The sequence below is a fragment of the Pteropus medius genome, unplaced genomic scaffold, assembly GCF_902729225.1.
Source record: "Pteropus medius unplaced genomic scaffold, Ma_sr-lr_union100, whole genome shotgun sequence".
Lineage (NCBI taxonomy): Eukaryota > Metazoa > Chordata > Mammalia > Chiroptera > Pteropodidae > Pteropus > Pteropus medius.
In genome coordinates, this window is record NW_024349800.1 from 50,902,817 (window position 1) to 50,917,488 (window position 14,672).

The 14,672-nt window shown below is 51.0% G+C and overlaps 1 protein-coding gene across 15 annotated transcripts in view; it reads left to right on the forward strand.

Moving 5' to 3' along the window:
- Positions 1-10,375, forward strand: part of DTNB (dystrobrevin beta) — a 181,057-nt gene extending 170,682 nt beyond the window's left edge. For 5 of the 15 annotated variants that reach the window (XM_039887640.1, XM_039887639.1, XM_039887641.1 and 2 more), the window contains 5 exons: positions 381-540; positions 1,462-1,551; positions 4,445-4,530; positions 8,118-8,151; positions 10,066-10,289. In XM_039887640.1, coding sequence (XP_039743574.1) covers positions 381-540; positions 1,462-1,551; positions 4,445-4,530; positions 8,118-8,151; positions 10,066-10,289 — 594 coding nt within the window. Of the gene's footprint in view, positions 1-380; positions 541-1,461; positions 1,552-1,683; positions 4,160-4,444; positions 4,531-8,117; positions 8,152-10,065 lie in introns of those variants that run through there. The other 10 variants (XM_039887644.1, XM_039887642.1, XM_039887638.1 and 7 more) reach the window with 9 other exon arrangements.
- The last annotated feature ends 4,297 nt before the right edge of the window (positions 10,376-14,672 follow it).

Below are 14,672 nucleotides of genomic sequence, written 5' to 3' on the forward strand. Positions count from 1 at the left end.
GTGCTTGTGTATTATTTCCCGACTGTGTGACCCCAACCCCTCTCAGATCCCCAACTCAGCTACGCTGCTTAGTCTATCCACCTGAAAGGCTCCCCACCCCTGTGCTCTGCTTCCCTCCCACTTTTAGTCCATTCTTATGATGTTCTGTCTCCCTCCTCCCCTTTTGGCCTCTCTCCCTCTCTCTTTCTTTTTACTTTTTCTTCCTCTCTCTAGTCCCGGAGGGAGCCTGACTCCTTCCTTTCAAACATGATCACGCAGTGCAGTGCACCGCTGAACTGAAGCCCTGTCAGCTGACTCAGATTGACTCAGACAACGGACTTTCCCCCTTCAAAGAGGTAAGATACCTGAGATAACGTATTTTATCCCTTCGATTCTCCCAGGCTCAGGCCACAGGATCGCCACATACATCGCCCACTCACGGAGGTGGCCACCCAATGCCCATGCCCGTCCGCTCAACATCTGCTGGCTCCACACCCACCCACTGCCCGCAGGACTCACTGAGCGGAGTCGGTGGAGACATGCAGGAGGCCTTTGCACAAGGTGAGTTCTGGGAACAGAGTATGATGGAGAGCTGAAGGGGTTCGGAAACACAGACGAGATTCTCACTGAGGTTTTTCCCATTTCTTGTCTTCTGTGTGCTTAGCTTTAAATTCTCAGATTTTTATCTATGGTATAAATAAGTCAGATGCTGGCCTGTTCTCCTTGGATGGTCTGTCTGGTCTCCAACAGGAGGTCTGTAGGTTTAGTATGCGTTCGAAGAACAGGCCTCGTGGGCTTCTGTGCTCTTTTTACCGGGTTGTGAGAAGTGCCTTGTCCTTTGGGCTTTGCTTCCTCCAGAGGAATTGAATGGATTAATTCCCCCAAAGTATGTGCTTGCCCTGGAAGGCCTCCCCAAGGAATAGAACCCCAGCCAGGCCTCTGAGAGAGAGAGGATGGGGCAATCTAAGGGAAGAGGGCAGGGCCTTCGCTAGTGAGGGCACTTGCAAGAGAAGGAAGAGTAGAACTCCAAATAGGACCTTGCTGAAGGCACACTCAGCGTGCGATTGCCACAGTCATCCAGGGAGCTGGCGACCAGCAATGAAGACGAGGTGGCTAAGGAAGGATCGTTGGGGTGGAGACAAAAAGCAGGGAGGGGGAAGCGCTGGAGAGCGAAGGCCCGCCTGAGGCCGAGGAGCTCCTTGGATCGGTGTTTGCTCTGGGACCAGCTCTTTTGATTGGGGCTAAGAAGCATGGAGTTGACAGGGCCCGGCTCTTCCAGGAGAAAAGAAGAGGGAGGAGAACAACGGACTTGGGTACCTCATGCTTCCGATGTGCCTGGGAGCAGGTCAAGCTGCTGTGGCCCCATCTCCCCTTTGGTATTCCACCCCACGTCCAAGGGCCTGGCAGACGGAGTCATTTACTCTGCTCTCTCTCCTCCACGCCCACCCACCTGGCATCGCCATCTGCTCTGACTCTCCTCAGGTACGAGGAGAAACCTCCGCAATGACCTGCTGGTGGCTGCCGACTCCATCACCAACACCATGTCATCCCTGGTGAAGGAGCTCCACTCAGGTGAAGCCCAGAGCTCCCGCCTGGCCTCATGCCTCCCCTTCAGTCCGCACGCCCAGCTCGCGTCCTCGGGGTGACACGTCCGCCCGGAGCACGCCCCGCCTCGTTTCCCCACGCGGCCTTTTTGCCTTCTAGGAACGCGCCGGATGTCTTCCCACAGAGGGGCTCTCTGCCACGCACGATCTCAGAGATGATAACACATTTAGGTTTCTCTTACGAGTACACCCTGGAGAGCAGACAGTTCAGAAGTTAAAGAAGCTCCCGTCTCTAAGTACAGGGAGGCCCCTTCCTCACTTAATGTGTCTCCCGTCCGTGCTCTGTCCGCAGCTGCCCTTTCCCTAGGCCTGACCGTCCACCTCATTCCGAAGCTTCCCTGGACGACTGGAGCCGAATCGGCCACAAAAACTCCTGGACTTTCTCCCAGCTGCCTTTCTGCTCTCTCCTGCTGGATTCGGTTTTGAAACCCTAGTCTCTCCTTCTGTCCATGACTAGGCTCTGATTTCACGTGAAGTTCATGACCCGCCTCCGTGGCTTCCTTCCTTCCTTCCTTATATTCAGCCTCATGTCTGTCTTCTTTCTCAGTCTCTCCCTCACTTAGATTGCATCGATTTTCCAGAGACCTTTACCTCATGGCCTTTTCCTCCTTACATAAAACCCAGGAAAGAGAGAGAGGGAAAAAGGGCCATTCCCAGATCATCATGTCATTAAGAATCCCTATGACTCCATCAGTTTTGTAGCTTCCAGATGTTTGCTAATTTTTTGACAGCGGTCAGATTCCCATGTTATATATTAAACAAGTGGGTTCCCTTGCCGTAGGTCACTCATGCAGATGGCCCTTTTGTTTCTTTTCACTTAATGTGGTGCTTTTAAATGCATCGAAGTAGCTTAACAAGGTTATTAAATAAAAATAGAAAGCAGTTTTTCCACGCGCTGCTCAAACGCACACACTTATTCAAACACATACGTTGAAATCGTCAGTCCACGGCTTTGCTCTCAAATCTGCCTATTTTCATTTAGAAGAGAATAAGTGTGTGGCCTAGGTTGTATTTCCAATCCAGTTAAGATGCCGATTCTCCTGTGCAGGGAACATTAATGTGACACTTTCTGTATTCTGGTACCATTTCTCAGTCCCCATCAGAAGCTCTGCCCCCATGCATACATGTGTAAACAGACGAGGTGACAGCCTTTTAGGTGAATTCACACCTGACTAGAAAGTGCCTTCCCTAATACAGCTCCTCACAGAAACCCCACATCTAGAGGGAATTTCTTAGGAGATTTAGAGTCATGGAATTAACCACACTTGTGCCTGGTGGCCACTTACTACAGTTTATGTAAAATAAGTGGCTCATGAGGTCCTCACACTGGGACGAGAGGTAACTGGACATCAGTAAACACAAAGCTTCATAAAAACTAAAAGTTTAGGGGGATACTTGGCAATCTCTCACAGTAGGAATGGACGGTTTTAACAAAATTAAGTAAGATATTTGGAAGGTGCCTTAGAGATCACGTGGTTCAGTCCCCTTACTTTAGAAATCCAGCGAGTGATTATCAGAAGAGTGACTCATCTAAAGTTCTGCAGCTCGAAGAGGCAAAGCTGGTCCCAGAACTTAAGTCTTAAGCACATTAAGCCAATGCCCTTAGCATCGCCCTCATCCCCACATAGGACAAGATGTCACATCTGCAGTCCCGCCGGGGAGCCTTTCACTGATGCTCTACTCTCTCAAGCTCTGAAGTCCATAAGTCGATGTGGACTAAGTCCACACGTGGCGCAGTATCTCTATAAAATGCAGAAATAAATTCCTTTTACATGTGAGGCTGCCAGTCTCTCAGGGAAGGGAAGAGCCTTACCCAACACCAGCACGTTTTCAGTCACTGTGGAAGTGGCTGATACTCAGAGTATCTTTACATATATTCTGTACTATTTATATCCCTAGCTTGCCCTTCTCATCTTTTTTGAAATATTTTTATAAATAATGGAATCAGAGTTGGATAGGATCTTAGAAGTCATTTGCTCTAGCTCACCTCTCGATATAAAAGTCCTCTGTTTGAATATTTCCATTGAGCTCATTCATGACCAGCTCTCATCATTGGGAAGTTCTTTCTTATCAGGGAGCCGAAATCTGCCTTCTGTAACGGATTTATCCTCACTCCACCCTCTAAAGTTACCCAGAGTAAGTTCAGTCCCTCCTCTTCGTGTCGCCTTTCAGGTATTGGATGGCAGACAACACGGTTCTCCCTAAGCCTGCTCCTCTTCAGGCACTGTTCGCAGTTCCCTCAGCCATCTTGAATGTAACGTGGCTTTTACTTCACCATCCTGCTCACCCACGCCAGCATGTAGCTGAGTTCCCAGGGCTCAGTCTCCATATCACAGCAGAGGACAGTGAACTGTGACCTCCCTGAGCAGGCCACTGCCAAAGCAAACTTAGGTGACATTCTTCGCCCCTACACACACACAGCCACATTGCACTGTTCAGGCATTTTAAGATTGTCGTCAGCTAAAACCTCTAGTTGTTTGTTTTTACGGAGGACAGTTAATCTAGGCATTCCCCGCCATGTACTTTTATGGTTGCTTTCTTTAACCTGAATGCAAGATATTAGCTGCATCCCTAGAGGATGTCATCACCCTAGAGAAAACAGGCATAGAGAAGAGGCAGCCACCCCCACGCCAGTCACCAGGGAAGCCAGCAACAGGATAGGTGACATCAGTCTGCTCTGTTTCTAAGGGCTCAGGACTTCTGGGTAGATCCTGTTAAACAGGGTTGGGGTGCGGACCACACAGGATGCAAACTAGGTAAGCACCTGCGAGGCTTCAGCCGTGAGCCTTTAGCTAGGGTTTCATCCCAAGCCTCCTGAGTTACTCCCTTTACCCCCCTTCTATGCTTGTCCTCTGCTGAAGGGTCACGGGCCTCCTTGGACTTGTTTTCACAGCAGAGGAAGGTGCAGAGGAAGAAGAAGAGAAGATGCAGAATGGGAAAGACAGAGGTAAAGGCAGCTCAACAGGACCCCTAGTTGGAATGGGAGCCAGAGCTCTCTAGCCCCTGAAGGAAATCCCCTTCTCCCTTCTGTTTCTGCTTTCCTTCCTTCTGCCGCCTTGCCCCAAAGCTTTCAAATTCCCACAATTCCTTCTACCTACTTTTCCCAACCGACCGTCAAGTTTTTCTGTAGAGGCGATAGAGTCAGTAGATCAGCAAAGCTTTCTGATTTCTGATACGATGACAGATGCTTGGGATAGAGAAAGTAGATACAAGTAAAACAAAACATGATCCCTCGCCTCAGGGAGTTTATAACATCGTTGGGAAAGCAAGACTAAGATACGCAGACTAAATAGGCAAAAAGAAGTGGCGGGAAAAGTTAGTCATCGAACGTCGTACGATCATAAATATAAGAAAGGTTTCTGAAAAAGATGAGATTATTGTAGGCAGAATAGCCGAATGGTATTGTGGCGTCACAGAAGAATGAACGGCAATTGAGGGGTGTCAGCAAAGGACAGTGCAGGTGTACCTTGGGGATATCGCAGGTGTGGTTCCAGACCACCGCAGTAAAGCAAGAATTGCAATAAAACGAGCCGTAATCGTTTTGCTGGTGAAGGGTCGTGCCTTCAATTTGTAAAAAAAAAAACACAATATCTGTGAACCAAAGTAAAGCCAAGTACAACAAAACGAGGTCTGTCTGTAATGCCTCCCTGGTTTTATTGAGTATAAACCCTCCTTAATACTTGTTATATATGAAGAGCTGTGCTAAGTGATGGCCACATACAGTCTCATTTAATCCTTAACCCTGTGAGATATGTAGTAATATTTCTATTTTACCGACGAAATAGGCTCAGAGAAATTTAGATCATGTAGCTATTCAGTGACAGATTTTGGGTTTGAACTGGGTCTTTCTGACACCAACCTTCCTGCTTTTAATCTTCATGCTTCTGTGTTACACTGAGCAGATAACAGAATTCTCTTTGAACATTTGAGAGTTAGCTCTTATTTCTGTTACATATTAATATGTCTGTTGCTGGATTCCTTCAAAATATAAGCTCCACAAGGCAGAGATTTTGGTCTGCTTTGTTCGCGTCCTGTCCCTAGTGTCTAGAACCCTGGCTGGCATGTAGTGGGATGTCCGTAAGTGAACGAATCTGATAAACAGGGCGATGCGCTAGAGAGCACTTCGTCAGGGAGAAAGATGGCGTGCCATCCCGAGGCAGCGAGGGTGTGGAAGGTCCCCGTTGACTGCTCCACGCTTAAACACCCCTCCTGTTTGCTTGCACAGCCCCACCGGGGACGGATTCTAGACAAGGCTCAGAGCGGTTAAAGAACTTGCACAGGGAGTAAGTGGCAGAGCTTGGATTCAGCCCAGGTTTGTCTAACTCTGACACCCATGCTTTAGTCTGAGCAGACTAGTAGACTTAAGTGAAGAAAGGAAGGGTAGAAAAGAGGTCAGTACAGGCAAGAATTGTGATGGGAAAGGGGAAGCACCTTGGGATAGAGGGTCTGCAGCATGGTTTGCCAAGAGGAGCTAGTGTGGATAAGAGAGAGAGGGCCCTGGACTATGTCAGCATACCTTTGACCCAAGGAAGAATCTGGGAGAAGAGGAAAAACATCCTTCAGGAGCTAAAATCATCTAGTGAACCAGACCAAGGCCTGAGAGAAAGTGAGGAATTGATGAGAATGACATCATTTGGCATGGATGTCAGAATGTCAGAAGTAGAGGGCAGTGGTCTTTGAAACATCAAGAAATGCCACAAAGAAATGTAGGGGAGACTGACTTTCCTGTGCTGGTGGGAGACTGGGAAGAAGGCAGGACAGGAAGGTTATAGCGAAAAGGGAGAAGAGAAGAGTTGCACAGAGATGAATTTACATTTATGTAAATACATGCTCCAAACACAAGCACACACGCGCACACACAGTCCAACCAGATCCTGGCATTCATGTGGAATGTTCTTGGCTGAAGACGTAACAGCTGCTGCTTTGGCCTCTCTTCCCGTATACCCTCCCTTCCCCAACAGCTTTTCCCATGGCCTCTCCTCAGCCTCCCTCCGCTACCCCGAAGCATACAGAGGACTCTGCCCTGCCCACCGACCTGGTCCTGGTTTAAGTCTGTGTGCAGGCCGTGTCTCACGTGTGGACTGGGTATGGTTCCCTTGCCTGGTATCCCCCGGCCTCGGGCCCTCTGTCCTTACACCTGCCAGCATCTCTCCTTTCTGTCCCTCTCGCTCTTAGAATCGCCTCATGTCTCTTTCAGTGCATGTACCAGAGTTTCTGTATGTCTCGGTGAAATCTTTTTATAAGCTATTTCTGTGACTTTTAGATTAAATCATCCCTGAGGGAAAGAGTGTTAAGAGTTGGGGTGAGAAATGGATACGATTTTTTAAAAAATGTTTGACTTTCAACATTGTAAAGGTCCTAGAATATGTCTCTGAAGCTAAAATGAAGCTGTTATGTGGATATAATTCTAAAACCAAGTGTTTGTATGGATGGACCTTCTGATTCTCTGCCATGATCTAGGCTTGGGATTTTACTATAGACTGATATTGCAGTAGCTACTGTCACCTGGGCATTAGAGAGCCGTAACTATCAACCAAAAAGAGAGAGAAGATTTACTTCTTTGAGGTTGAAATCATGTTCACATAATATAAACACAACTTGGTCAGCACCCCATCAGGCAAGCATAGTCTACTCGATGCAAAAACCTTGAGAGCCAAATGGATACTTTTGCAAATGTCATGTCCGAGCTGGACTGCCCAACTGCATTCGCCTCTCAGGCCTCTCCCTGCCCTGCCTTGGCTCTCTGGCTGCATCCTGGGGAATGCTTCTCCTCTACTGGGGTACCATTCTACTTTGTATCCCCTCACCCCACCCCTCACCTTCAGTGCTGAGTGCTTATAACCAGACTACAGAGATGACACATAGACAAGCAGAACTCCCCTCGTGTTACTTCAGAGCCCTAAGTTGGTCTCAGCTACGCCTCGTGTTACACCCCTGTGTTCTTCAGAATCGCTTCTTCCAGAACCTGCCATCCATGGTGTTGGGAGCTGTAATCCCGGTTTGCACACTTAAAGAACGTGTGCATGTCTGGTGGACTGGTAGCGATGGCCCTCTGTGGGTGTAGACACAGGCGTTTGAGGGTCCAGGCGGTGTTCATGATTCCAGGGTGAGCGAGAGGAGGATTTAGCGCGCCCGAGCAGATGCGTCTGCAGGAAGGAATACCGCCTGTGTTGAAGTTTCATTCATTTTCACCTCGTTCGTTTTCAGGACCAGATGGGCTGTGTGCCTCCCTGATGTAACTGTTCCCTAGAGTTCAGGTGGCTTTGTTTCCATTTTAGTATTAGTATTTCCTTCTCCCGAGAGGCACTTGTCTCCGTGGCTGTTTTATGTCGGTTGCAGTTGCCGATTGTAGGTAGTATGACCCTCCCCTGTTTTCATGCTGGATCAGGAAAGTCGTCCTACAGAGAGCAAGGGGAGAGGCATGTCCAGAAGCCCGTGGGTTCGGGGGTCAGGGAGGCCCCTGGGAGAAGATCCAGGGTGGTGAGTAGACACCGGCTGTGACCTCGGTGTGTTGTTTGTGTCCGTGTTGCACAGGTTAGCGGAGGAGCCGGGACAGAGAGGAAACGTGGTGAGTACAGAGCGTTCTCTGCGTTCCCCGCGGCCCCTTTCCCTTCGTAGTTAAGGCCTTTGTTTCCCTCCTCCCTTTCTTCAGTCACACCTCCCAGGCCAGAGCCATCCTAGCAGCTGGAACCCAAGTTCAGGGTTTTCTTCAAGAGCCCAACTGCACCTCTTCCCCTTGCCCAGCCCTGCCAGCGTACCCGCTGGGCCCGGGGTACAGGCCTCGACCTGTCTTGTGCTGGAGCTGGGCCTCAGGCAGGGCTTGGTGTCACCTGTGTCGGGATGCAGTTGGCAGACCAGAATCTGCTGGGTGGACAGGCTCTAGGATCAGGCCTCAGAGGTCGGCTGAGGGCCACCCACACCTTGGGGCTGCCTCTGCCTCTTTGTCCCTGTTTTCCCATGGCCAGTGTCATTTCTCTATGGGGGTGCAAACCACAGCCAGTGTACCCCTGAGGTTCCGTCATCCAGAACTGTAACCTGCTGCAGTTCCTCACCACAGACACCTATTTCTGTCATGCAGGATCACACTGACCCCACAAAGCCAGCCAAGCCATTTCCCGTGGCACCTGGCCATGCTGCACCTTCTCACTTCCTAAAAAAATTAATAAAAGTACAGATTTCCCCACAGGCAAACGCCCATTGACTTTAGGAATTAGTCTTTCACATTTTTCCATCTCAGGACCTTAACTCTTACCTAGTTCCAGTTCCAAGATACTGCAGCTTCTGGGCATGCTCACTGAAAGGAAGGGATGAAAATAATTGGACAACCAATCTGTTCCAGAGAAGAGTTATTTCAAGGATAGATGCCTTTGGTGCAGCCATGAGATTTATCTTTATTTTTCAATCTTTTCTGCCCTCCCCTCCCCTACTTCTTGTGTTTCAAAGTTAGGCCAACTTCCAGGCAGAGAAGGCAGGGCTGCAGCCTCATGATCCAGAAAAGGAATTTTTCCAGACTCTTCCAAGTGGTCTATCTTGGAGCAGCCTCTGGGCCTTTCCCTGACACCCGCCCCCACCCATCCGCACCAGGGCCCTGTTCCACCTGCACCCTGGGACCTGCTGTCTCTGAGCCTGCACTGAGTCAGGGATCCTGCAGGCTATGGAGGGCAGCACCCAAGCTGCAGAAATTCTCCCTGCCCTGGAAATCAGAGCCCCCAGGGCTCAGGCAGGCTTTTACCTACACTCACTGCACATTCCGCCAAGGCTCTTCCTTACAGCAGCCCCAGGCCGCCCCAGCCAGCAAAGGAGTCAGGAGCCGACTTGCCCTTTGGGAGGCTGCCAGAAACCCTGTCCCCAGGGCACAGGAACTGGGGGACAAGGAAAGGCAGTCTGAGGCTTCTGGCCCACCCCCTCTTCATGCAGATAAGGAAACCAAAGGCCCATGACCTGACCCAAGAGCTTGATGCCAGAACTAAAATCTGGGCTGGGTCTTCTCCTAACACTGTTTCTGACCCTATTAGAAGTTAGGAGAAACTCACCCGTGGTGAGGAGTCAGATGAAAAGCATAAAAACTCAGGTGGTTCATTTTCAGAGGCGCCTTAAGGTCTGCTGTCTTCAGCACGAGGCTTTCTTCCCTCCCTCGCAGTGTTTACAGGCAAGTCTCCGACCTCTCTGCCCTCCTCAGTCAATTCTTCCCAAGAAACCAGCACATTCCAAACCTTACATTGCAAACCCAGTTTTTCTCCCTTCTCTTGAAATGTTTCCTGGCCTGGTGACCTAAGCAACGACTCCAGAGACTCTGGGTGCCTCTGGAAAGAGTGTGCCTTTCCCTAAAGAGGTGTGAGTGTTGTCAGCCCTTTGCATCTCCCGAGGTGAAAGGAAGCTTCCTGACAGCCCATCCCTGCACTGTCTCGTCCCCAGCAGTTGTTAGCAGCATTTGCTCAGAGGCCTTGGGCAGTGCCTGTAACAGTGCATCTGTCCTGCACAGGCACAGGGGACGTGGAGCAAGCTGGCATCGACCTGAGGAAGGCAAAGTCCTCCCCCAGAGGCGCATTCCTGTCCATCTTTCCGCTACACACCTGGATCAGGCTTGCAAGCTGCCAGACATCACTACCAGCCAGGAAGAGGGAGCCCAGAGCCAGTGGGAAGTGGGAGGGACCACCTGATGCCCCACTGGTGGAGGGCCCACTCGCACAGTCCTGCATGAACTAGCATCTTCACCGCTCCCCTTGGGGCATGGTCTCATCTCTGCCACAGGAATCTACTGGGAGGTTGAAAAGAGAAAAGAAACAACACAAGTCTCCTGTGTGTTTGACCTGAGGGAGTTCTTGCTGGCTTCTCGCCAGGATGTGGGGTGCTCCCCAGGGTGGGGGGTACAAGTTTCCTCCCTACCTTTGACCTTTAAAAACAAACAGGTTTTCTTTCCTCTGTGTGCAAAGACAGCTTTAGGCCTCGCTCGCTTCTACAGACATTTACGCCCTGGTCAGAGTGCTAAAAATAGCCTCCTTCCTTTCTCTCACACTGGGTTAGGCTTCCGCCCGCCCCGATGCCGCTGAGCAGCCTAGGCGGGAAGGGGGAGCCGTGAGCTCTGCGCTGCAGCCCGGGACGGTTTTTCCAGCAGCAGCAGCAGCAGCAGCAGCAAGAGGGTCCTGTGCAGCAGAGCCAGGGGCCAGCGGCCTGGCCCAGGACCGCGGGGGGAGCAGTTCCCCGGGCGCGGTGCTCACGCAGCCTCTCTCTTGCGCGGGGTTCCATCCCGCTCTGGCACATGATCTGCAATCCCAATTCCCGGTGCTTTGCATTTATTTTTTTCTCCTCCCTGGGCTCCAGGATGTTATTTTTAGTAGAAGAAATGCTATAAATATTTATAAAGGGCAGTGACTGGAATGAAGTGAGAGGCCCCACAGCTGGCTCTCGCACCCCGCCCCCCAACACACACATCTCTGCAGACCCCTGCCCACTGCCTCAGGAGGTCTGTGTAGAGCCAGCAGGCTCAACCCAGCCACACACACAGAGCGTCACATGGAAACCTCGTGAGGGAGCAGCCAGGGCGAGACAGAGGGGCGGGGCTAACTGCCCGCCCGGTCTTCCCTCTCCGGGCATCTCTTCTCCCCCTGGATTGCTCCCGTCCCTGAAGGAGGGCGAGCTTGTGTGGGAGCACTACCCCATGAGGCCCAGCTCCTTGGTGTCGAGGACTTGAGTACTCCGCGTGAGGGGCAGGTACAGAGAGCATTGCTCCAGCCGGGTGAGAGCAAGCAAGGACATGGGAGCTGGCTTCCCCTCAGGTGTGAACGCTCCCCCTCCCACACCTGGTGGAGGCCTTGCCCCCCACAGCAGCTCCCAGGTGCTGTGCAGGCCCACACTGACCAGCAGTGAGCTGAGGCCCTGGAGAGCCAGCGGGAGCTCTGGTAAAAGAAAAACATTGGTGAAAATGGTCTCCCACACACTCACGAAGAGGGGATCCAGGCTCGTCTGGAGGGCCAGAAGGGGCACCGGTGAGAGTAAAACCGTGGAAAGTTCTGGGGGACGTTCAGTGCCTAATGATGGATGGGGGGTCTACGATGACACTGTTGGGCGACCATTTACTTCCCCCACAACCGTGACTTCTCACACTTTACACCCTGACCCTGAGGACAGGGCAGAACCCCACCCCCACCCTCACCCCCAGTCCTTCACATTAACTGCTTGCTTCTTCCAGAGCAGACAAAACCAAAGGAACGGTCAGATTAAAAATACCAAAACAGCCATGTTCTTGAGCCAGCTGAGGCGCACGTGGTGTCAGGCAGTGTCTCCTGGGCCCCGCCTGTGCCTCTCTGCCTGCCTTTGCAAAGGAGAAACGTTAACATCTCCAACAACAGGAGAGGCTCTGAGCTCCCAGCCTCCCACTGTGTACCAGCACCTGGAGGATGATAAGCAGCACTGGAGAGCCACAGGGCTGGACTCAGCTGCCCACATGACAGTGCGTGGGGTGCTCTGTTTTTATATAAATTCTTGTTGACAGTTGATTTCTTTTAAGGTTGGAATATCCACCATCATCTAAAGTCCCCAAGGTACCTCCTGAGTTCTTGGCATCTGATTTATATCAGAAGCTTAAAGCTGGGGCCCTTTCCCCAACCCTGACAGGGAACAGAAGTGGTCATCCTTCCTAATTGCTGTGACCATTTAGGAGCCTAATTTAACCTAGGTGGATGATCTTTTGAGGGAACTGACATATCCTGTCAGCATCATGGGCCCCCTGGGCTAGTGATATTTTGTAGCAATAAAGACCCCTAGAGAAGTCCCAGATGCATCCTGGGGCCTGAGGAAGTCACGGCCCCACCGAGCTCAGGTCTGTAAATCCAAGCCATGCGGAGGTTCATTTATCACACCCTCATCTGCTGCTCTATCCACTGGCAGATTCCCCCTCTTCTGCATTGCTTACGCCCCGTTCCTGTAGTCCATGACAGCTTCAGAAAGGTACAGTTGCTATGGCAATGCCTAGAGCCATCTGAATTCCTGCTGCACCTTCTAGAAGAAAAGGGCTTGTGAAGAGCCATTCAGTGGATTTCAAATCTAGCCTCCTCTGGCCTCTCCTCTACCAGGGGTCAGATGACTGTTACAGACTCAAAGTGTGGGGGGTAGGTAGCCCATCTTCCCTAGGAAGATACTCACCCTAGTGGCAAGCCACATGGCACCCGGACAGGTTCTCCAGTGTGGATCAGAAAACTAAGTGAGGCTTCCTACCTGGGGCTCTTAGGTAAGATACAATACCAGCAGTTCTTAAACTTAGAATCCCCTAAAGGGCTCATTAATATATGGATAACTGGGTCCCACCCCCAGAGTTTCTGATTCAGCAGCTCTGAAGTGGAGCCAGAGAATTTGCAGTTGGTGGTTCTTCTCTAGGGCCAAAGACTATAGTTTGAGGACCACTGAACACAGGAGGAGGAAAAAAACATCCACATCGGTGCAAGAAGCCATAGCCAGTCGGGTAGAAACAGGCCAGAGTCAGCATTCTTCAAGGAGAAAAGGGGGTGTGCTCTACAGTCACATTGTTTGGCTGGGGGCCTGGCGAACATGTGCCAGGACAGGTGGTCCTACATTTTTTCTTTTCGGCCCCCAAGAATTATTAAAGATCTTCCCCTAGACATAAAGGAGGAGGCAGCATCGCAAGCAAGGCCTTGAACTTGCAGAAGACCAACCTCATGGATGCCTCATAGCTGAGTAAGTCTAGAGTCTTAGCAGTGGGGGAGGCCCCTTGAGGTCTTCAGGCCTCACTGAATGCAGGGCCTTAACGATTAAAATTGAAACCTGGTCTGCATTCATAACTAGGAAGTGAGCAGTGGGCTTGGAGGAACTGCACCGCATTCTAAAGCCCATCAGACTGGGGACAATGGGTGTAAACAGGCCACTGCAGGGAGAAATGGAAATGGTCACTACTTAGAGTGGATTCTAGTCACTTAGAAGTGTTTTGGAATAGGATAAGAGGCTGGGAAGAGTGTGTCCCCATGAGTTTATAGGTCATGACTAACAGAGAAACTTTATAGCCCCCTGGGGCCCGGGCACATTGCCAACTAATAAGGAATTCATTATAATTCATAACCAGTTATAGCCTGAATCCCCTTCAGCCCCAGCAAGAGTCCTCAACCAAGCAACAGAAAAACTTGTTAGCACGTCAGCCTACACCCATTGTCACATCGCCAAGTTGGGAGTTCGGAGACCCGTGGACGATGGCAGCGCAGACACATGCCACCATTTTTGCTGAGCAGTGCAGCGAGTCCTCAGCACGTGTGTACACACACACACCCGTGGGGTCCTCTGGCTTGGAAAGTTTAGGCCACAGGCGCTCAGGCTTTTTTAGAGTCAGAACCTGACTTCTGGAGGGCAGGGAGTGCCACACCAAAGGGCCTGTGCACAACGGGCTTTTCATTCAGGTCCCAGTTCATGGGTCACACCAGCTCCACCATGGCTTGGTCCCAAGACCTTTGTGCCTTAGTCTCTTAGCTTCCCTATGCAAGATGGCATCTTTCTACACCACGCATTTGTCCCCAAACAGGGATTCAGCCTGGGTCCTAGATCTGTAGCCTCTAGAAGTCTCTTATCTACAGGCCTGGAAATTCCAGGCTTGGTAGTCAAGACCCCCCCATCTCCACACGACCTCAGAAAGCAGGCCTCCTGGGTCTTTCCTTCTCAACAAGGCCAAATAGCCACTGGGTGGAGGTAAGTTCTGTGTCTTGTTCATCAACTCATAAATAGCCTGAGGCACTGTGACTAGGTGTGATGGCCCTGTCTGCCCTGGCCCCTCGTCCTTCGAGGTATTACCTCTCTGGGGCTCCCCCATGGGGTTAGTCTTTTGGAAAGACTATTCCCCTGGGGCTACTGAGAAAGAAGCCATGCAGAGAAGAAGTCAGGAGCCGGGGAGGCAGGTTGCAGAGAAGCAGCTCGGACTGGGCAAGAGCCAGCAGATGGCTGTGAAGGAGTCCGCCTGAGCTTCCTGCTAGACCAGCTCCTCTGACGGACATCAGGCTGGATGACGGATGAATCTAAGGAAAGAGGCTCCAGGCTTTAAGTCTCTGTAGCGCCTCCTCTTCCCTTGCTGCTCGTCGGTGTTTGTCCTATTTT